The sequence below is a fragment of the Bufo bufo genome, chromosome 9 (assembly GCF_905171765.1).
Source record: "Bufo bufo chromosome 9, aBufBuf1.1, whole genome shotgun sequence".
NCBI lineage: Eukaryota > Metazoa > Chordata > Amphibia > Anura > Bufonidae > Bufo > Bufo bufo.
In genome coordinates this window covers 186,134,367-186,157,693 of record NC_053397.1, presented here as the reverse complement: position 1 = coordinate 186,157,693, position 23,327 = coordinate 186,134,367, and the positions used below count along the sequence as shown (strand labels likewise).

Below are 23,327 nucleotides of genomic sequence, written 5' to 3'. Positions count from 1 at the left end.
GCGGGTGCCACTTCTCGGACCCGATCCTGTTCCTAGAACGGGGCCCCTGGCCTGAAGTTAAGGAGAGCACACCGGGCATGCACGGCCACCCTCCATTCCCTGCCATGGCTCTGCGATATTGAGACCTCCCGTAGCGGTGAATGGAAAGGTGGCAGCGCTTGCGCAGTGTGGTCTCCTTCATTTTGGATGCACTGTTAGGCTCCATTCACACGTCCGCAACGTGTTTTGCGGATACACTGAGCCGCGGATCCGCAAAACACGGAAAGCTGCAATGTGCGGACCGCACATTGCCGATACTAATAGAATATGCCTGTTCTTGTCCGCAATTGCAGACAAGAATAGGACGTTCTATTTTTTTGCGGAACGAAAGTGCGAACCCGGAAGTGCGGATCCGCAATTATGTCCGGGCAGCACATCATGCTGCCCCATAGGAATGAATGGGTCCGCAAGTCCGTTCCGCAAAATGCAGAACATAATTGCGGACGTGTGAATGGAGCCTAAGGCCTCATGTACATGACCGTTCCGTTTTTTGCGGGCCACAAACCATTGATCGGCAAAAAACGGAAGCGGATGCGGACCACAACAACGGCCGTGTGCATGAGGCCTTAGAAGTAGGTCCCTGGGGTGGTCACAGCACCTATCTGACACTGAAGCATATCCTAGTGATTATATGCCATCAGTGTCTGGGATGGGAAACCCCCTTTAAAACCAATGGATTCACCAGGGTCTGCAATAGCTGTCATGCGTCCATTACAAACAGAAGCCATGACACTAGTGTGAACAGAGCCTTACAATGAGGCAGGCAGACATTAGCCTTCAGTATACACCTTTGGTACTGCACTTTACACTCTAGGCGCTCTACTGCGCATGCCCAATTAGGCGCCCTCCGCGCACGATCAGTAGGGAACACTTTTCGTGCGCATGCGCATTGTTTGCTGGCAGTTTTAAAACGTCAGGACGTCAGCCGGAGCATCCTCGTTGTGTGGAGACCCCGGGGCTGTGACCGGAGCGCGGTGCCGGCGGCCGGCTATGTACAGAGAGCTGCTGTGAGTCCCAGACATGGCGTCCCCTGAGGTGGTTGACGATTCGAGCTCTGGAGAGGCCTGTTCTGGGGGGTACGGAGAGCTCGGAGACTTCCTTCTGGAAGAGAGGGCCGAGGAAGAGGAGGACGAGGAGCTGCGCTGTCACTTTGAGCAGGCGGCACAGCATGCCCAGAAACTGGCCCATGTGGCGACCACCCAGCAGCTGCTCTACCTGTATGCCCGGTACAAGCAGGTAACGTCAGCCGGTGCATCCCCCTCCCCACCTGCATCCTTCTCCCTGGGACCCAGTGACAACCCATGGTCTATAATACAAAAATAAGCCTCCTCCAGCAGGGCCTGGCAAGGGGGTAGGAGCTTGTCCTGTCAGCAAGGCGGGCGTGCGTGTGGTGGGGGTCCTGTCAGCAGGGTGGGCGTGTGTGTGTGGGGGGTCCTATCAGCAGTGTATGCGTGTGTGTGTGGGGGGTCCTATCAGCAGTGTATGCGTGTGTGTGTGGGGGGTCCTATCGGCAGTGCATGCGTGTGTGTGTGGGGGGTCCTATCGGCAGTGCATGCGTGTGTGTGTGTGTGGGGGGTCCTATCGGCAGTGCATGCGTGTGTGTGTGTGGGGGGTCCTATCGGCAGTGCATGCGTGTGTGTGTGGGGGGGGTCCTATCGGCAGTGCATGCGTGTGTGTGTGGGGGGGGTCCTATCGGCAGTGCATGCGTGTGTGTGTGGGGGGGTCCTATCGGCAGTGCATGCGTGTGTGTGTGGGGGGGGTCCTATCGGCAGTGCATGCGTGTGTGTGGGGGGGTCCTATCGGCAGTGCATGCGTGTGTGTGTGGGGGGGTCCTATCGGCAGTGCATGCGTGTGTGTGTGGGGGGGTCCTATCGGCAGTGCATGCGTGTGTGTGTGGGGGGGGTCCTATCGGCAGTGCGTGCGTGTGTGTGGGGGGGGTCCTATCGGCAGTGCGTGCGTGTGTGTGGGGGGGTCCTATCGGCAGTGCGTGCGTGTGTGTGGGGGGGGTCCTATCGGCAGTGCATGCGTGTGTGTGTGTGGGGGTGTTCTATCGGCAGTGCATGCGTGTGTGTGTGAGGGGGTTCTATCGGCAGTGCATGCGTGTGTGTGTGAGGGGGTCCTATCGGCAGTGTGTGTGTGAGGGGGTCCTATCGGCAGTGTGTGTGTGAGGGGTTCTATCAGCAGTGCATGTGTGTGTGGGGGGGTCCTATCAGCAGGGCGGGTGTGTGTGTGTGTGTGTAGGGGGGTCCTGTCAGCAGGGCGGGTGTGTGTGTAGGGGGGTCCTGTCAGCAGGGCCTGGCGTGTGTGTGTGTGTGTGTGTGTGTGTGTGTGTAGGGGGGTCCTGTCAGCAGGGCCTGATGTGTGTGTGTGTGTGTAGGGGGGTCCTGTCAGCAGGGCCTGATGTGTGTGTGTGTGTGTGTGTGTAGGGGGGTCCTGTCAGCAGGGCCTGATGTGTGTGTGTGTGTGTGTGTGTAGGGGGGTCCTGTCAGCAGGGCCTGATGTGTGTGTGTAGGGGGGTCCTGTCAGCAGGGCCTGGTGTGTGTGTGTGTGTGTGTGTGTGTGTGTGTGTGTGTGTGTGTGTAGGGGGGTCCTGTCAGCAGGGCCTGGTGTGTGTGTGTGTGTGTGTGTGTGTAGGGGGGTCCTGTCAGCAGGGCCTGGTGTGTGTGTGTGTGTGTGTGTGTGTGTAGGGGGGTCCTGTCAGCAGGGCCTGATGTGTGTGTGTGTGTGTGTGTGGGGGTCCTGTCAGCAGGGCCTGGCGTGTGTGTGGAGGGGGGGTCCTGTCAGCAGCGCCAGGTGTAGGGAGTTCCAGCCAACGTTGCATGCTGTGGGGGCTTCCTCCTGGTGGTATCGGGTACATTGCCACCCCCAAGCAAAGGTAGGTGGGCACAGTACCAAACCGACCCTAGAAGTGCCCTTTGTAGCAGGACCATGCCCCCTCTCTGTTACACCACCTGCACAGGTTGCAGAATATATTTTTCCTGTGCAGAAAAACCTCTGCATATTACAGCACCAGTTACGTGTATGAGGTTACACAAACCTCATGTAGTTTTCGGAGTTCTTCCGTGTGAAAATTGACCTGCTGGGCGGTTTTCCAGATCCGTAGCGTGTCAGTCTTATGTTTGCGCTTTTCTTTTTTTAATAGTGTTTATTTATAGAAAGCTTTTAAATTTGCAAACTTGGAACAAAGACAGCAGGACAACCAGTCCATAGTCCAGTGCTCCTACAAGAATCCCTGATCGGGAAGTAGATCAGAATACGTCGATGACATTATGTTACATAAACAAATGAGCAGTCCCGTGATGCATCATTGCATCCTTACGAGTACAGGACCAGACAACCATTCACTCACACACTCGTACATCTTTGAGTCCCAGAGTCCTACACATAAAATAAGATCGTGCCCTGCGCACATAACCAAAGGCCCCAAATCTGTTCGAACCTATCAGGAGTTCCCCTCGCTGCGAAAGTGAGTTTGTACATCTGCAGGTCAGAGTTTATCAGTTGGATCCAGGAACCAGGGGTAGGGTCTTTGGTGGTTTCCAATGCAAAAGAATTGTTTTCCTCCCATAAAACATAAGTAAGGCTACTTTCACACTTGCGGCAGTGTGAGCCGGATCCGCCGCTGACTGAAAGCATTTGTGAGACGGATGCATTGCAAGGACGGATCCGTCTCTCCGCTTGTCATGCGGACAGACGGATCCATCTTGTATCTTTTTTCACATTTTTACCGGTCTGTGCAGGCCGGAAGGACGGATCCAGCATTCCGGTATTTTGAATGCCGGATCCGGCACTAATACATTCCTATGGGAAAAAATGCTGGATCCGGCATTCAGGCATGTCTTCAGTTTTTTTTGCCGGAGATAAAACTGTAGCATGCTACGGTTTTATCTTTTGCCTGATCAGTCAAAACTCCTGAACTGAAGACATCCTGATGCAAACTGAACAGATTACTCTCCATTCAGAATGTATGGGGTTATGCCTGATCAGTTATTTTCCGGTATAGAGCCCCTGTGACTGAACTCTATGCCGGAAAAGAAAAACGCTAGTGTGAAAGTACCCTAATCGGAGCAACTTTCTCCCATATTTGGTAGGAACTATTTCCGACACCAATCCCAACAGACAGACCATAGGAGAGAGTATCCCCGGGAGTCCCAGCTTTGAGGAGATAAAATCACAAATCTCACTCCAGTACCGCCGCACAGCTGGACAAGACCAGACCATATGATAATAAGGATCCTCTCGACTCTCCACACCTGGTACAAGAAGGGTCTGAGAGCCTACACATGATGCAGACGGACTGGAGTGAGATAAACCCTGTGTATCCACTTAAAGGGAACCTGTCACCAGGATTTTGTGTATAGAGCTGAGGACATGGGTTGCTAGATGGCCGCTAGCACATCCGCAATACCCAGTCCCCATAGCTCTGTGTGCTTTTATTGTGTATAAAAACCGATTTGATACATATGCAAATTAACCTGAGATGAGTCCTGTACGTGAGATGAGTCAGGGACAGGACTCATCTCAGGATACTTTGCATATGTATCAAAACATTTTTTATACACAATAAAAGCACACAGAGCTATGGGGACTGGGTATTGCGGATGTGCTAGCGGCCATCTAGCAACCCATGGCCTCAGCTCTATACACAAAATCCCGGTGACAGGTTCCCTTTAAGTTGAATGAGCTGATCACGAGCGCTTATTACCGTGCTCTTCCAGACAGAGCTCAGTTCCACCAGGTGAGACTCCTCCAGATCCGGAATATCAACCCTCCAACGCTCAAAGGAGCGACAGAGCGGCGAATCCTGCATTTTCATAATTTCTACATAAAATGATGAAATAGGTTTATATGGTTGTTTCAACCGAGCCACAGATTCAATGGGGTCACATTTCAAAGACACGGATAAGGATTTAAGATGGGCCTCACAGGCGTGCCTCAGCTGGAGGTACCGGTAGAAACAAGTGTGGGCCAATTTGTATTCCCTGCGAAGGTTTTCAAATGAACAGAAGACCCCATCCACATACAATTGAGTAAGGTACTTCACACCCCTTTGAGGCCAAAATTCATAGTCGGGTAAATGAAACAGTTCTTGCAGCTGCCTATTGCACCACAATGGTATATACAGGGACCAAGTATCCACCCCTCACCCTCAGTGTGCGTCACCACAAACTGCTTCCAAGCCATCACCACTGCAGCCATTGCTTCAGTGCAATGCAGGACTGGAGTCACCCCCCCCGATACACCAAGTTGGCTAATGCCTCATAAGAGCCCACAAGAGCCGCCTCTAATACCACTGCAGGATTATAGGCGTCTGCCCTGATTCACCAAGAGGCATACACTAATTGGGCAGCGATGTAGTACACATACAAGTCTGGTAGCCTCAACCCCCCCTGATTATATAAGGCTTTCAGAGATTTCCTAGCAATGCGAGGGGACTGGTGATTCCACAGGAAAGGGGAAAAAAATCCTATCCAGGGAATCAAAGTGTATACGGGGGATCTTTGTAGGAGCTGCTCTATAAAGGTATAGAAGTTTTGGTAACAAAGCCATTTTTATCATATTTGTTCTACCTATTAATGTCAGTGGCAAATTTTCCCAAGCTTCCAGTTTACGAGTAATATACTCCATAGTGGGGACTACATTGAGCCGATAGAACTGTCTGGGGTCTCTGTGAACCTTGATCCCCAAATAGACAAAACATTCAACTACCTTCAAACGTGAGGGGGTGTTATATCTGCGGGATCCATCTCATCTACTAAGCAGAGACTAGATTTACTCCAATTAACCTTAAGGCCCGAGTACTTCCCAAAGCCGTCTATGGTATCCAGAAGTGCTTCCAAGGAGGGACCTGCATCAGCCAGATACACCAGTAGGTCATCAGCGTAAAGCGAAATCTTTTCCTGTATTCCTATTCTAGATCATCCCTCAATCAGTCCCTCCTGTTAACTAATTGGGTAAGGGGTTCCATAACTAGGGCAAATAACATAGGTGATAGGGGACACCCCTGCCTAGTACCGACAGGTAGCCATTAACCCTAACCCTTGCCGTAGGGGCCTGGTATAGTAATTGTACCCACCTTATAAAAGACTGGGGGAAGCCCAGACAGCGTAACGTCTCCCACATAAAATTCTATTCAACCGAGTCGAATGCCTTCTCATTATCTAGGGAAGCGATCGCTCGGGATCCCGCGTTATCATGTGAGACCTGCAAATTGGTAAACAATCTTCTAAGATTAATATCAGTAGTTTTACCCGGCATGAGACCAGATTGATCAGGATCAATCACAGACAAGATTACATCCCTGAGACGTCTAGCGAGAAGTTTAGCTAGGATTTTCGCATCCTATTCTGTGGTATGTTTGCGGTTTTAGCTGCGGATTTCACCCTTTTCAAATGAGATCAATGGGTCTGCAAACATGTGGACAGCACACCGTGGGGGGCCAGCTTCTTTATGTCCGCTCCATAGCCCTGCAAAAAAGAGAGACCACGTCCTAGTCCTGTCTGTTTTCCGGACAAGAATAGGCATTTTTAAAATGGAACCTCAAAAAAAACGGATGCAACACAGGCGTCATCTGTATTTTTTGCGGGCCACAAAATACATACGGTCGTGTGAATGCACTCTGAAGCGCATGCAGAACATCCCCGTGAATTTTACTAGGCAATCCGCATGTTAAACCGTACAGCAGAGCTCGCAATAACGTCTGTACAAGCGTCAGACGCCTGTTCAGGCCGTTTTACTCCCTGGAAAAAGTCTAAGGTGTACCGATCTTCCTTAGACTATTTCCTGCCATTCATCAGCGCAGTGAGCGCTGTGAACAGCAAGGGCAGCGCAGCGATACTGCTGCTGTCTGAAACAACCAATCACAAGGCTCCGTACAGTAAGGAACTTTGTTATTGGTCAGTGTGAGCCGGCGGCCGGAGCTTATGGCACACCGCTCTGAAGTGAGGAAGGAGGCGCGCGTCACTGGTGGGGTAAGTGGCCTTGCTGTGCAGTGGGGGTCCCAGATCTGAGCGCCTTGTTTTTTCCTTGTCCAGCCTCACATGCTGTATGAGCCTGATCCCTATGGACACATATGTGAGCTATAGCGGTGCTCGTCCGCGGTGTGCGCCCTGCTAGTAGTAACTGTTCAGTAACTCCACAGGTTACCCATAAGTGACGGCCGGCAGCATGGTGAGTGTTGTGTCACGTGTAAATGTTTTAGTTTCCCGCGCTTATCTGTAGTACAGCTCCTATAGTGCAGGCAGCGGGGGGAGCACAGCTGTTACCCATGGCAACCGAGACTGCCTGTTCTGTAATTAGAGGAAGCAGTCAGTCTGTTCATAAGTCCTAACCCTGTCAGCCACATTACCCCAGAACGGTGCCAGACATGTAACAACCCCCCCCAGAACAGTGCCAGCCACAGCAATGACCTCTCCACCACTGCTACCAGTAAAGTCTGGGCGTATTAAGTAACCATGGGGCAGCACATTACCGTGTCAAAAGTGCACTTTTGAACCAAGTTTTCCCAGTTATAGTCTGATTACTTCGAGCCATACTTTCTATAAATTTTTTCTGCTTGATGCACAGCAAAATTGAGATCTCAACAGCCCCTGACTAAGGCTCCATTCACACGTCCGCAAGCTGCATCTCACAGGCTAACAGGTATCAGGCTGCCGCCCCAGCTATCTGTTCCCCTCACAGCAGCACGGGGACCCGATGGGGAAGAGGAGGGAGCTCCCTCCACACACCCTGCACATGCCATGGTCAGCGCTGTTTTCACCGATGGCGGCGCATACAGCAGGGGTCCTGCTAACGGGAACAGCTAGTCCCCTGCAGCTAATCGGGCGGGAGCAGCTCCTGCACTTGCCCGATCAGCGCGCCATAGTACTACGGCGCTGGTTGTGAAGTCACTTCCCGCAGCGCCGTACTATTATGGCGCTGGTCGGGAAAGGGTTAAAAAACACACGGTGAAACAAAGTGTCCTGTCCATTCTTGACCTGGATTCTGCGCCCCAACATTCCCGAAGAATGAAAATCCATAAAAAAAAAACTCCATTAAAAAATATCTGATGCGATTCCACCATCACGGAGTAGCGGTGATCCCATAGAAATGAGGGATCGACTGGATTTCTCGCGACTGTTGCAGCGATCCTGTTTATTTCTTTGGGATCACTGCTACTTGGCGTTCCTGGCCGCGACCAGTGTCGCCCCGTAGCCTAAATCGCAACAATTTCAGAAGCGATTTTTACAGTAAGTATCTTGGCGATTGCTCTGAAATCCCAGTGTGATTATGAAATATCACCCGCTACACACGAGTCTACAGCAGGTACACAGCGATTTTATGTCCAGTGATTACACGGCCTAGTGTGACCTTCTAGGTCTAGCCTCAGACTTCTGCTCCTGCTGTCGCTGCAGGTGGCGGTATGTCAGACCGCACTTTACTATTCCTGGAGTTTATAGAAGGCTGTGGCCCAGTTTTCTAAAGCTTTCTTATGTAATGTGCGTGACTGACTGGTGTCCAGGAGCTTGGGATCAGGGGACGGCCTCACATGGCAGAGCTCGTACGGCAGCATGTGGAGTATCTGTGCACTACAGAGCGGTAAGCACTCCCCATGTCCTGCCGTATGGTGCCCGCATACAGCCACGTATGACTGTAGTATTCTCCCCTAGAAGCAGTAGTGGTAATCCATCACCGAGGGGAGTTCTGTTGTGATCATGCAATGTGCTCCTCTTCTTTTCCGCTCTCCTCCGAGTTTGTGAATGTCGGCAGATGTAATACACCAGCAGAAATGAGAAAAGAGCACCTGCAAAATGTAATGTGACCTGAGATTGACAAAGTATAAACTGCTGGTGGTGCTTGGCCAATGATCAAAGCCAGGCTGGTGCCCCCTTTATGTTGGGTTCTGCAGCAGGGTGTATGTTGAGGCAAGGTCACCTTAATAGTGGGTGGCATGCTGTGATACAGGAGGCCATACAGATGCTGGCTATCCTCCTGTGGTATGTCCTTCTATGCTCTTTCATCTTTAACCCATATTTCAGGGTGGTTGTTGGCTGCTGTGTATGGGAGATCTGTCACCCCATCCAGTCCCAGATGGGTCGGGAGAGCTGCTAGATACCTTTTAAAGCGGGGATGCCCAACCTGCGGCCCTCCAGCTGTTGCAAAACTACAATTCCCAGAATTACTGGACAGCCTACAGATATCGGGCAGTGTTGGGAGTTGTAGTTTTGCAACAGCTGGAGGGCCGCAGGTTGGGCATCCTTACCTTTTTAATGAGGTTTTGTACAATCTCAGACTTTGGGGGCATATCACCAATGTTTGATGGGTGCCGGTCCCACCTCTGGAACCGCACCTATACTTAAAACTGAGCCAGCAAAGTCCCAGGGGGCGCACCACACATGTGCAGCCACTCTTATTTTAATTTCTTTGGGAGTGCTGCTTGGCTATTTTCAGAAGTCCCATTGACATGAATGGAAGGCCCACCAAGCAAGCGCGGCCACTGCTCCATTTACTTCTATGGGTCTGACGGCTAGCGACTATTTTCTGCAATCCTATAGGAATGAATAGAGGGCAGCCGGGCATGAGCGGTGCGACCTGTGGGCCTTCGCCGCTTCCGTTTCAAGTATAGCTGTGGATCCCCAATGTGGGACCCCCATCTTTTAGATATTCGGGGGGCATATCCTAGCAATACACCCTGTACAGAATTATTAAGCAAATGAGTATTTTGACCACATCATCCTCTTTATGCATGTTGTCTTACTCCAAGCTGTATAGGCTCGAAAGCCTACTACCAATTAAGCATATTTGGTGATGTGCATCTCTGTAATGAGAAGGGGTGTGGTCTAATGATATCAACACCCTATATTAGGTGTGCATAATTATTAGGCAACTTCCTTTCCTTTGGCAAAATGGGTCAAAAGAAGGACTTGACAGGCTCAGAAAAGTCAAAAATAGTGAGATATCTTGCAGAGGGATGCAGCACTCTTAAAATTGCAAAGCTTCTGAAGCGTGATCATCGAACAATCAAGCGTTTCATTCAAAATAGTCAACAGGGTCGCAAGAAGCGTGTGGAAAAACCAAGGAGCAAAATAACTGCCCATGAACTGAGAAAAGTCAAGCGTGCAGCTGCCAAGATGCCACTTGCCACCAGTTTGGCCATATTTCAGAGCTGCAACATCACTGGAGTGCCCAAAAGCACAAGGTGTGCAATACTCAGAGACATGGCCAAGGTAAGAAAGGCTGAAAGACGACCACCACTGAACAAGACACACAAGCTGAAACGTCAAGACTGGGCCAAGAAATATCTCAAGACTGATTTTTCTAAGGTTTTATGGACTGATGAAATGAGAGTGAGTCTTGATGGGCCCGTGGCTGGATTGGTAAAGGGCAGAGAGCTCCAGTCCGACTCAGACGCCAGCAAGGTGGGGGTGGAGTACTGGTTTGGGCTGGTATCATCAAAGATGAGCTTGTGGGGCCTTTTCGGGTTGAGGATGGAGTCAAGCTCAACTCCCAGTCCTACTGCCAGTTTCTGGAAGACGCCTTCTTCAAGCAGTGGTACAGGAAGAAGTCTGCATCCTTCAAGAAAAACATGATTTTCATGCAGGACAATGCTCCATCACACGCGTCCAAGTACTCCACAGCGTGGCTGGCAAGAAAGGGTATAAAAGAAGAAAATCTAATGACATGGCCTCCTTGTTCACCTGATCTGAACCCCATTGAGAACCTGTGGTCCATCATCAAATGTGAGATTTACAAGGAGGGAAAACAGTACACCTCTCTGAACAGTGTCTGGGAGGCTGTGGTTGCTGCTGCACGCAATGTTGATGGTGAACAGATCAAAACACTGACAGAATCCATGGATGGCAGGCTTTTGAGTGTCCTTGCAAAGAAAGGTGGCTATATTGGTCACTGATTTGTTTTTGTTTTGTTTTTGAATGTCAGAAATGTATATTTGTGAATGTTGAGATGTTATATTGGTTTCACTGGTAAAAATAAATAATTGAAATGGGTATATATTTGTTTTTTGTTAAGTTGCCTAATAATTATGCACAGTAATAGTCACCTGCACACACAGATATCCCCCTAAAATAGCTAAAACTAAAAACTACTTCCAAAAATATTCAGCTTTGATATTAATGAGTTTTTTGGGTTCATTGAGAACATGGTTGTTCAATAATAATATTAATCCTCAAAAATACAACTTGCCTAATAATTCTGCACTCCCTGTATGCCCCCAATGTCTGACATGGGACAACCCCTTTAAAGAGCAAATTGTGTGGGCAGGTGTTGGGCCTCATTCACATTTCAGTTTTTCGCTAATGTGTGCAGTCCTCATTTTCTGTGGACAACACACGTACCCATTGATTTCATTGTGTCTGTTCATACATCAGTGGCTTTTGGAAAAATCATGAAGACGTGCTACTTTGGTCCATGATGGAGACCAAACACTACCATTATAGTCTGAGTGCGTGAAAAAAGACGGACACAACACACATGGCATCAGTGCTGCGTCCGTGTTTGGTCAGTTTTTTTCACTGACCACTGATGGGAGACGCTTTGGAAATTAATTTTCAGCACAGCAGTGGCTGTGGAACATGGAGGGCAAAAAATGGACCTGGACCAAACGCAGACATCTTCACAGATGAAACATGACAGATTATTATTATTTTTTTTCCTAACTGAGCCACAAAAGGCAGTAAAACTGGTTCCTTAATGTCTTGGACGTACATAAGGCTGGTGAACGTTCCCTCCACGAATACCAGGTGGGACCAGGCATGGTAGCTAATGGCATGGGTATTTGAGGGGAGGGGGGACATTGCTCAGCCTTCAGTATAACCAGGACATCATGGACCCAGTCCTACTGGCCTAGTTCACATTTCCATTTTTCACGAATGTGTGCTATCTGCATTTTCTACGGACCGCACACGCAACCATTGATTTTAATGTGCTTGTTCACACCTCCAGTGGCTTTTAGAAAAATCACGAAGACGTGCTCTACCTTGGTCTGTGATGCGGACCAAACACCCTGATTGTAGTCTGTAGATTAACGAAGGATGTGTTCACATGGGTGTCAGAGGCTTCATTCTGGGCCAGCAGTGCAGATTCCATCAAAATAGCAGACCTTCGTCTACAGATGCGCCAAGTTTATCTCAGTGGGTCACACTGTCTGGTAAATTTGGTGCATGGCTAGACTCCTTGTGTCTAACTTTGCACCACACTTTTGCCGCATGTTGCCACTCGCAGTGCCCCCCTTGTCTGGCTGGAAAACGGAAACGGGTTAGCTGGGCACAGTGGATCACATTCAGTATAGTGAAGAGCACAACTGTGGATGTGTTTGGTGGGACCTTGCATACTCTGTTTTTATTGTCACTGGGATTGAACTGGTTGGACTCCCACTTGTGAAACATTACAGTTGAAATGCCACTAATAGAAATCCAAATGTATTAAAGGGGTTTTCCTGGAATAAAATGTTGATGACTTAGGCCGTGCCCATAGTAAAGCCCACAAATTTGAATGGGTCCGGAAGGTGCTGTGTGGAACGGAGGCACGGAAGCACTAGAGAGTGTTTCCTTGGGGTTTCTTTCCGTGCTTCCATACTGCAAAAAAATAGAACATGTTCTCATTTGTTTTGCCGTACGGATGGATCATAGACTCATTCAAGTTGACTGGGTCTGGATCCGTTTGCAGCAGGGTGGATTTGATTTAAATCACTAGTCAGTAAGGCTTGATTTAAATCATAGTTTTCTACATAAAGACTAATTCTTGCTGGTATAACTTATAATATGCAAGTAGATGAAGATTTTTAGAATAACAACTTTTCATATTAGTTTGATTAGGTTGATTCTGTATTCATAGGTTTGTAGAAGTTAGGATTAAGGTCTTTTTCTCAACTCTGTTCATGTTATAATATTTAAAACTATGTCCTCTTGTAGCAGTTTTTCTTCTCTTAAATATTCTCTCCTCTTTTACCTTTGTTGATTCCCTTTATGTATTTAGCAGTTTCTATCATATCCCCTCTGTCTCGTCTTTCTTCCTAGCTATACATGTTAAGGTCCTTTAATCTTTCCTGGTAAGTTTTATCCTGCAATCCATGTACCAGTTTAGTAGCTCTTCTCTGAACTCTCTCCAAAGTATCAATATCCTTCTGTAGATATGGCGGCAGATTTATCAAACTGGTGTAAAGTAGAACTGGCTTAGTTGCCCATGGCAACCAATCAGATTCCACCTTTCATTGTGGACTGCTCCTTTGTAAAATCAAAGGTGGAATCTGGTTGGTTGCTATGGGCAACTAAGCCAGTTCTACTTTACACCAGTTTGATAAATGTCCCCCATGGTCTCCAGTACTGCACACAATACTCCAAATGAGGTCTCACTAGTCTCTGTAGAGCGGCATGAGCACCTCCCTCTTTCTACTAGTAATGCCTCTCCCTATACACCCAAGCATTCTGCTAGCATTTCCTGCTGCTCTAGGACATTGTCTGCCTACCTTTAAGTCTTCTGAGATAATGACCCCTAAATCCCTTTACTCAGATACTGAGGTTAGGCCTGTATCACTGATTTTATATTCTGCCCTTGGGTTTTTACGCCCCAGGTGCATTATCTTGCACTTATCAACATTATATTTCAGTTGCCAGATTTTTGACCATTCCTCTAGTTTTCCTAATTCCTTTTCCACTGTCTAATCCATTCAACAGTATGGGAGTCCACGTACAGCCTTATTCTACATAATTAAAAAAACCTAATCTTTATTTCATGATGGAATAACCTTTGGAAGGTAATATATTTTCCTCCAAAAAGCATTTTTAGATTAAAAAAAAAAATATATAAAAATAACAATAGATTTTTTTATCCACCCTGGTTTGCAGTAACCGCACAGGAATTTTTGCATGCAGTGCCATCCTTTCTGTCAGAACTGTGTGAACGCAAACTTAGGGCTCATGCACACGAACGTTTCCGCAAAAAATACTGATGACGTCCGTGTGCATTCCGTATTTTGCGGAGCGGAACAGCTGGCCCTTCATAGAACAGTCCTATCCTTTTCCGTAATGCGGACAATAATAGGACATGTTCTATTTTTTTGCCGAATGGCCATACAGAAATGGAATGCAAACGGAGTAACTTCAGTTTTTTTTGTGGACCCGTTGAAGTGAATGGTTCCGCATACGGGCCACGGACACGGAAAGAAAATACGTTTGCGTGCATGAGCCCTTAGGGATAGTTTACATCACTGTTATTTTTCCTTTCTTCTGATCCATCAGTAGAACAGAAAAACTAAGAAAAAAAAATAAGTTATTTAAAAAAACTGATCCTGTTCAGTTTGCAGTCTATTTGAGCCATTTCCGTCTGTAATCAGTTTTGTTTTTTTTTGAGATGAGAAAAAATGTAGCTTCTCCCCCCCCCCCCCCCCCCTTCTAAAAAAAACCGGAGAGTGGCTTCTGCTACACTCAGTCAGCGCACACATATCGAAGCGCGGTGCTGGAATCTACATCATGATGTGGGCGATACTGGGGGAGGAGAAGGAAGCCGTCTCATCCAAGCTCCCGCCGTTGTGCCCTACACATTGTAGTGTATCGGAGAGCGGCTCCCTCTATGCTAACCTCTGCGTTTGGCACCTGCTCCTGCTTCAAAAACCTGTGGCCGGCCACTCCTGCTGCATTCAGCGCCCACATCGAAGTGATGTACAGGAATGTGTAGGGGGATGTGGACACTATTACAGTCGCCACCGTTGGACGAGCTATCTAATATATAAAGCTGAGTGTGTGTATGTATGTCTGCTAAAAGAATGTGCACCGTTGCATTTACAATCACGAAATTTGGCACACAGGTACATCAGGTGTCCGGGAAGGTTTTAGACTGGGTCTCGGCTCTCTAGCATGAGATATTCCCAAACAATGCAAATATGGCACCATCACATGACCTTCATTAGCCAATAGAACCCTGCAGGTCTTTCTCCTCATATCCCAACTGCCATACACATGGTCACATGACCTTTTATCAGCCAATAGAAGTTTGCAGGTCCTTAGTCTCCACATAGACACTGTTTTACACCAGGTTTCCATAACAACCCAGCCATTTTTCTTCACCGCTGTAGGTCCACTTTAAAGGGGCAGGGTGCTGTGGATGACACTGTTAAGGGAGCAGAGTGCTGTGGAGGTCACAGTTAAGGGGGAAGGCTGCTGTGGCGGTCAGTTAAGTGGACGGTCCACTATGGAGGTCAGTGTTAAGGGGAGATTGCTGTAGAGGCCACTGTTGAGGGGCAGGGTGTTTTGGGAATCACTGTTAAGGAGATAGGGTACTGTAAAGGTCTCTAATGAAGGGGCAGCCGCTGTGGAGGTCACTGTTAAGGGGGAGGGTTATTGTGGAAATCACTGTTAACAAGACAGGGTACTGTGGAGGTCACTAATAAAGGGGCGGCCGCTGTGGAGGTCACTGTTAAGGGAGGAGGAGACTGTGGAGGCAGCGGGGTACTGTGAGGCCACTATTAAAGGAGCAGCGGGGTACTTTGAGGTCACTGTTAAAGGGGCAGTCGCTATGGAGGTCTCTGTTAAGGAGGCAGGGGAATGGTGGAGGTCACAGTTAAGGGGACTGTAACTTATGGTCAGTGTTAAGGGGTGGGTGCTGTAGAGGTCACTGTCAAGGGGGTGGACTGCTGTGGAGGTCCCATTTTAAAGAGGCGGGTCAGTGTTAAGAGGTGGGGGGGGGGCCGTGTAGGTCCCTGTTAAGGGGGCGGCGTACTGTAGATGTCACTGTTATAGGGGATATGGTTGATATCTTTTAACGACACACACAAACATTAAATCAAATAGATGAAATATACCCATGCAAAGCCAGGTCCCTCTGCTAGTCTACTATATATGCATGCAAAAATTTGGGCACCGCTGGTCAAAATTACTGTTACTGTGAACAGTTATGATAGTTGAGGATGAAATGATCTCTAAAAGGTATAAAGTTAAAGATGACATGTTCTTTTTGTTTTTTAAGAAAAATATATTTTTCTTACCTTCATCTTTTACATTTTCAAAATAATAAGAAAAAAGGGCCCAAAGAAAAGTTTGGGCACCCTGCATGGTTAGTACCTAGTACCACACTTGGAAAGTATCACAACTTGTTAACACTTTTTTTAAAGCCAGCCAGGAGTCTTTCAATTCTTGTTTGAAGGACTTTCTTCTATCCTTCCTTGCAAAAGACTTCCAATTCTGTGAGATTCCTGGGCCATCTTGCATGCGCTGCTCTTTTGAGGTCTAGCCACAGATTTTCATTGATGTTCAGATCAGGGGACAGTGAGGACCCTTAAACTTGCACAGTTTGAAGTAGCCTATATTTTGAGGTGTTGTTTAGGATCATTATCCATTTGTAGAAGCCATCCTCTTTTTAATCTCAACTCTTTTACAGTTGGTGTTATGTTTTGCTTTCAGAATTTGCTAGAATTTCATTGAATCCATTCTTCCCTCTACCTGTGAAATGTTCCCCGTGCCATTGGCTGCAACACAACCCCAAATCATGATTGATCCACCCCCATGCTTAATGGTTGGAGAGGTATTCTTTGTCCTTTTTTCTCCAAATATACCTTTGCTCATTGTGGCCAGTTTTATTTTAACCTCAGCGGTCCACAGGACTTTATTTCCAAAATACATCAGTCTTGTTTAGATGTTCTTTTGCAAACTACTGACATTGAATTTTGTGGTAAAGACGCAGGAGAGGTTTTCTTCTGATGACTCTTCCATGAAGGCCATATTTGTGCAGGTGTCTCTGAACAGTAGAACAATGTAACACAGCTCCAGAGTCTGCTAAATCTTCCTGAAGGTCTTTTGTAGTCAAGCAGGGGTTCTGATTTGCCTTTCCAGCAATCCTACGAGCAGTTGTGTTTGAAGATGTTTTGGTCTGCAAGACCTTCTCTTGACCTCCACTGTTCCTGTTAATGGCAACCTGAAAAGGCTTTGCTATCTACTTGTAGCCTTCACTTGCTTTGGGGGGCTTAGCAGAACTCATTGCTACTGTTTTTTGGGACAAGTTTAGAGGAGTCTGGGTGTTTTATGAAGTTTTCAAATTTGCATCACCTGGCCTTTCCTAATAATGATTGTAAACAAGCCTTAAAGGGGTTGTCCAAGTTATATTTATTTATTTATTACCTATCCTCAGGATAGGTCATCAAAATCAGATCGGCGGGGGTCCGACACCCGGCACCCCTGCCGATCAGCTCTTTGAAGAGAAGGTGCACGCAGTGCCAGAGCTGCCTCCTCTTCACTGTTTACCTTCTAGCCGTTGCATCTGCAGCGGTGAGCAGGTGTAATTGCACCCAAGCAGCGATCTGCTGCTCAGAAGCCATGATTCTGTATGAGGACAAGGAATCGCAACAGCTATCCCCCGTGCTCATACAGTGAAGGAAAGCGCTGCATGTAAATGCGTGGTCTCCTTCACTGAACGAGTAGGCGACTGTCAGGAAGGAACGCTTCCTTCCCAACAAGCTCCCACTCAGTCGGCCCATTTAAATCCACCTTAACAGGCTATTTAAGGTCTGAGGTCTTGGTTAAATTGTACAAAACCAAAACGGTACACTGATATTTCTTAAAATGGGTAAATGCACACGTTTATGTGTGAAAAATCTGCAGGTGTTCGCAGGGAAAACCGTGCGGTTAAACCACATCAACTGGTGCGGATTTTCCTGTCCCCATTGAAGTGAATGGAGAAAATTCTGACCGGAAAAATAAAAAAAATTGAAATGCTCCAGATTTTAAAAACTGCACCGTAGGTTAAAATTCGCACAGAGCAAATTTGCATTGTGTGCATGAGAATTTCAAATTCTCATAGAATACAAAGTACATGACCTACGGTGCGGTTTTTCTGCACTCAATCCTGATCGTGTGCATTTAGCCTAGAGTGTTACATTTTCAACTTTATGCCTTTTGGAGATCATTTCATCTTCAACCTGCTTATATTCTCCCCGTGTTTACGTGGGTTTCCTCTGGGTTCTCCAGTTTCCTCCCACACTCCAAAGACATACGGATAGGAAACTGAGATTGTGAGCCTCATTGGGGACAGCGAGTGCAGTTAATGGCTGTAAAGCGCTGCGGAATATATCAGCGGTTATGTAAGTGTGTTAAAAAAAAAAAAGCACCTTGATTTCTGCAAGTTTAAACGAGACCGTTAAAGAAATTTCTGGAACAAATCTTTCATGTGCGAATCAGGGCTGTGGAGTCGGTAGATAAATGCTCCAACTCCTCAGTTTTTGGTATTTCCGACTCACTCTCAGACTCCTCTGTGTATTTAATATGCAAATTTATTTTATACATTCCTTGAAGGAAAGAAAGGCAACATACAGCTGTTCCACCAAGTTCTTCCAAGCTCTTGTAGCAGAGAGAGGTAGTTGGGCAGAAGCTGCTGATCTTCTGAAGTTAGAGCAGTGGGAGAATCCAGGAAGGGGCATTTATTCTAAAACATGATTTCCCTAGTAGAATCCCATAGTCATGTTTAAAGTTTAAGCTAACAATCTGAGTTTACAAGTTTTTATATCCTTAGCTGAATGACAGCAGTTTTTCAAATGATTTACAGCTTCAGTCTTGAGCTATTCACTGTCCATTCCCTTCACTTATACAAGTGTCTATAGTCCTGCAAAAAACATATTTACTTAATCAGTTATCAGTGAGAGGCGAGGTTCCCTGTAACAGCGGAACACAACACAATGGAAAGTATAAGTATTGCCGCTCCTTAACTGTGCGTTGCGTGCCATATAGTGAAGCATATGAAAAGCATGCTTCTTCACGGTCACTTAACGTGTTCGTTTTGCGGTAACGTGATGCACTGCATGCATTGGCCTTTATTCTTACAGTAGAGAAGTAATTAAAGGGAATCTGTCACCTGCTTTTAGCATTTTAAGCTTTCAACATTGCCATGTTCAATAAAGTACCTTATTTCCTGCAGTCGTCTTCTTACTTTATTTCGTTTTGTCATTTTGATAAAAAAAAGCTCTTTTTCTGATATGCTAAGGAAGCTCCAAGGTGCCCAGAGGGGTGTTTTTTTTTCCCCCTCTCTGGAGCCCAGTGACTCCCCCCTGCAGTGCCCAGCCCAAGAACACCTCCTGATCCTGAAATAACCTCCCACAGCCCCGGCAAACGGTTCCGCCCCCTCGCCATGTCATCTTCTACCTTCAAAAAATGCCCCGTTCTTCCTGTTGGCCGCCAGAAATCTCGCGCAGGCGCAGTACCGCCTGCACGATCATCAAGCTCCTGAGGGCAACAGCCTCAAAAGTCTCACTGGGCATGCGCCGAGCCCAGTGACGTAATCTGAGCGCAGTTGCCTCAGGCGCTTGACGATCGTGCAGGCTGCAGGTGGTACTGAGCTTCATTAGCATATCAGAAAAATATATTTTTTATTAAAATGACAAGACAAAATAAAGTAAGAAGACCACTGCAGTAAATAAGGTACTTTATTGAACATGGCAATGTTGAAAGCTTAAAGAGGACCTTTCACCGATTTTATGACAATGTGAACTAACTATACAGACATGTAGAGCGGCGCCCGGGGATCTCACTGCACTTACTATTATCCCTGGGCGCGTTCTCCCGCTATGTCCTCCGATATCTTCGCTCCGTAAGTTATCTCCGTAAGAGATTTCAGTCACTAAGTTATGGTAGGCGGAGTCTGCCCTTGTTCTGCTGTAGCGCTGGCCAATCGCAGCGCAGAGCTCACAGCCTGGGAGGTTATTTTCTCCCAGGCTGTGAGCTCTGCAATGCGATTGGCCAGCAGAACGAGGGCAGACTCCGCCTACCATAACTTAGTGAACGGAGATACCGGAGGGCATAGCGGGAGAACGGAGCGGTGCCCGGGGATAATAGTAAGTGCAGTGAGATCCCCGGGCGCTGCTCTCCATGTCTGTATAGTTAGTTCATAGTGTAATAATCAGTGAAAGGTCCTCTTTAAAATGCTAAAAGCAGGTGACAGATTCCCTTTTAATTATAACTTTTTGCTAATTGGGACACTTAAACGTCTTTTATTTATATATATATATATATTTATTTATTTTTTATTATAATTTAAATTTAGTCGGAGTCGGTTCATTTTTGCCGACTCTAACTCCAGGTACCCAAAACTGACTCCGACTTCACAGCCCTGGTGCGAATGTATCCCTATAAATATGATGTAACAAAAAAGAGAATATATTGATCTATAAAATGTTGCACATCCTTGTTTTCACTGCAAACTACTGCAGAATCTTTCTTCAGGATCTATAGAAAGCTGGATGACATTACTTACCAGTACAGCAGTGAGGATAGTCCTTTACCATCTCTTACCCTTTTAGGAAATTGCCACGTAAAAAGCTGACGTGCCACTATTTAGCTTTTCATGAATGTACTGCAGTAGATAAGCTGTTTAAAGTGTTTTTTCAAGATTCTGATATTGATGTCCCATCCTCAGGATAGGTCATGAGTATCTGGTCAGTGGGGGTCCGACTCATGACACCACCACTGATGAGTTGTTTGAAGAGGCTGTGGTGCTCCGATGAGCAGAGTCCTCTTCATAGGCTAGTGATGTCACATGGCTTAGGTGAAGCTTAGTCCCATTGAAGTGAATAGGGCTGAGCTGTAATAACAAGCACGGCCGTTATCCAATGGATGGCACTGCGCTTGGTAAGCTGAGAGGAGGCTCTCATATTGATGATCTATCTTGATCAGAATCTCGGAAAATCCCTTTAACTCTATTCATATTGGTTTGTACCTGACCATATGTTTTGTGCTTGACAGGTGAAGGTTGGAAAATGCACAACGTCGAAACCAGGATTCTTTGATTTTGAAGGAAGACAGAAATGGTAAGATGATAAATGTCTTTGTAGATGTGCTCACCCTGCATTTCTGCTTTCTCTTTCCGTTATTTCTACCACTTAAAGGGTTTCTGTCGCCAGAATTAACCCCATTAAGCTAGCTGACATTAGCGATGTGCTAATGTCAGCTGAACCTAGCATATTCCTACTTTTATCTATGCCCCAGTTACTCCAGAAATATAACTTTTATAATATGCTAATTAGCATCTAGGTGCAGGGGGGGCATTGCCCTTGCTCCTAGAGGCTCCGTTCTCCCACCTCTGGCCACGCCCTGCTACACTAGAATGACAGGGCTAGGCAGCCTTCACCTCCAACCGCCTGCCCTGTGCGCTGGAGAAATCTTGCGCCGTTCAGTATTCGGCGCAGTGAGGAAGCTCTCAGCCGGCCTGCGCTGAATACTGAACAGGGCTGTGCAGGCGTGAGATTTACACGGCAGACAGGGCCGGCAGTAGGAGACTAACGCTGCCTGGCCCTGTCAATCAAGTGTAGAAGGGCGTGGCCAGAGGTGGGAGAACAGAGACTCTAGGAGCAGGGGCAAGGCCCCCCCTCCACCTAGAGGCTAATTAGCATATTATAAAAGTTTTTATTTCTGGAGTAACTGGGTTATAGATAAAAGTAGGAATAGACTAGTTAGGTTCAGCTTACATTAGCACATCGCTAATGTCGGCTAGTTTAATAGGGTTAATTCTGGTGACAAACCCTTTAAGGTTCACTGTTATTGGCACTCTGACTTACTAAAGATTAGTTTTTATAGGGGACGTGGATACTTTCCATTTACAGTCTCTGTGTATGGTGAAAAGCTAAGTAATTTTAAGATAAGACTTCATTGTCATTGTAATTATTTACAACAAATTTTTGTTTAGTAACTTTCAGGATTATGAAACAGCCATATATAATGTTCACATACCATACAGAACCAAAGTGCATACTTTCAATCCCATCAATCCTAGCCCACGTAAGTGGGTCAAGACTTAAAATAGTCTATGTCTTATAAACATCCCTCCATCCCCCCAGTTCATTCCCAATAACCTACAGCCTCAACTGAAGACTTAAGAAAACAGTGCATCAATCAGTTATTAAAGTGCATTTGTACAAACACACAGCCCTACAAAAGAAACTATTTCTTAGCCTATTGTCTGGATGAGTTGGATCCTTAATTATCGTATTTTTCGGACTATAAGACACCCTTTTTTTTCCTCCTAAAAGTTAGAGGGAAGTGGCAGTGCGTCTTAGTCAAAAGGCTAATAGAAGTGGTCATCAGCATGCTTGAGGCACAAGCAGCGGTGAGGGAAGCCCTGCACTGGCTTTACTCACCCTCCCTGGTCTTCTTCCTGGCCCCGCTCTGCATGGTATCCAGGCGTAGTGCACATAGACACGCATTGTGGCCTGGCGCTCTGCAACATCAGGTCACAGTGCAGCGTGGGCCGTAAGAAGACCAAGGAGCAATAGGTGGCAGTGCAGGGGGGGGGGAGTGGGGTTTGTCTGAAGAAATTTTTCTTTCTTATTTTCCTCCTCCAAATCCTAGGTGCTTCTTATAGTTTGAAAAATGTGGTATACTGTTGGTTGTCTTGTAAAAGCAGTTATCACATACCGTATCCAGCTGTGGACGCTTTAACCCCCACAGTTCTCTGGGCAGTCTTAACTATCCTGGTTATATCTGATATTCTCCCCCCTGGCACTACCATACCACACTGTGATTCAATAGGACAGAATGCTCTCTATCACACGCCTATAAAAAATTACCTAACAGCTGAAATTACCTCAGGAAGAAACGCCTTTGCTGGGCCTTTACCCAATGAGACGTGTTAGTATTCCATCTCCAAAACTTTAGGTTTCTTACTCTTTCTACCTCCTCTTCATTTATAAAAAGAGGCAAAAGTGCCATCTTCTTTTATCAAATATCAATTGCAGAGCGCTCGGAGCTGTGTAGTTCGCTCGCCAGAGTGACTGCAAACCAGCTGAGCTGCAGGAAAGGACCCCCCTTCGATCAGATAGTGATGGCCTATCTAAAGGATTGGACAGCCCCTATAGGACTACTTGTGTCCTATTTGGATGTGATTGTGGGGAGTCCCCTATTTGGCACTTGCTCTATGGGCCAAAGCGGAGAGCTCCTATGTATAGATGCGTATATACTATAGAGGGCAGTGGAGTCAACCCTTTATTCCCCCAACATCAGCCTTCACAACACCTCCACCCCACTAAAATCGGCAAATTCAGCAAGCATTCATCTAATGAGTATGCCTTACCATATTTTTCGCCCCATAAGATGCATTTGTTTTCCCCCCAAAAGTGGGGGAAAATTTGTCCCTGCGTCTTATGGGGGTGAATACTAATGATCGCTTCCATTATGGAAGCTCTCATTAGTACCGGAAGACCAGGAAGCGGTAAAGGTTCTATACTCGCCGCTTCCTTGTCCTCGGCTGTCGACTGTGCTGTGTGAGGGCGCTCTGTGACCTTATGCTGTGCACGTCAGATCACAGCACAGCCGACAGCAGGA

General features: G+C 46.9%; 1 protein-coding gene and 1 long non-coding RNA gene across 2 annotated transcripts in view; one reads left to right on the top strand and one right to left on the bottom strand.

The window, feature by feature from the left end:
- The first annotated feature begins 929 nt into the window (after positions 1-929).
- ACBD6 (acyl-CoA binding domain containing 6) overlaps positions 930-23,327 on the top strand; it is a 98,945-nt gene continuing 76,547 nt past the window's right edge. Inside the window, exons 1-2 of the mRNA XM_040408229.1 lie at positions 930-1,275; positions 20,754-20,818. Coding sequence (XP_040264163.1) covers positions 1,060-1,275; positions 20,754-20,818 — 281 coding nt within the window. The 5' untranslated portion in view covers positions 930-1,059. The remainder of the gene's footprint in view (positions 1,276-20,753; positions 20,819-23,327) is intronic.
- LOC120979459 lies at positions 9,142-21,744 on the bottom strand. The gene is made up of 3 exons (XR_005774290.1): positions 21,734-21,744; positions 16,177-16,182; positions 9,142-9,275 (listed from the first exon to the last, which is right to left on the bottom strand). It is a non-coding gene; the product is annotated as an uncharacterized LOC120979459 (long non-coding RNA).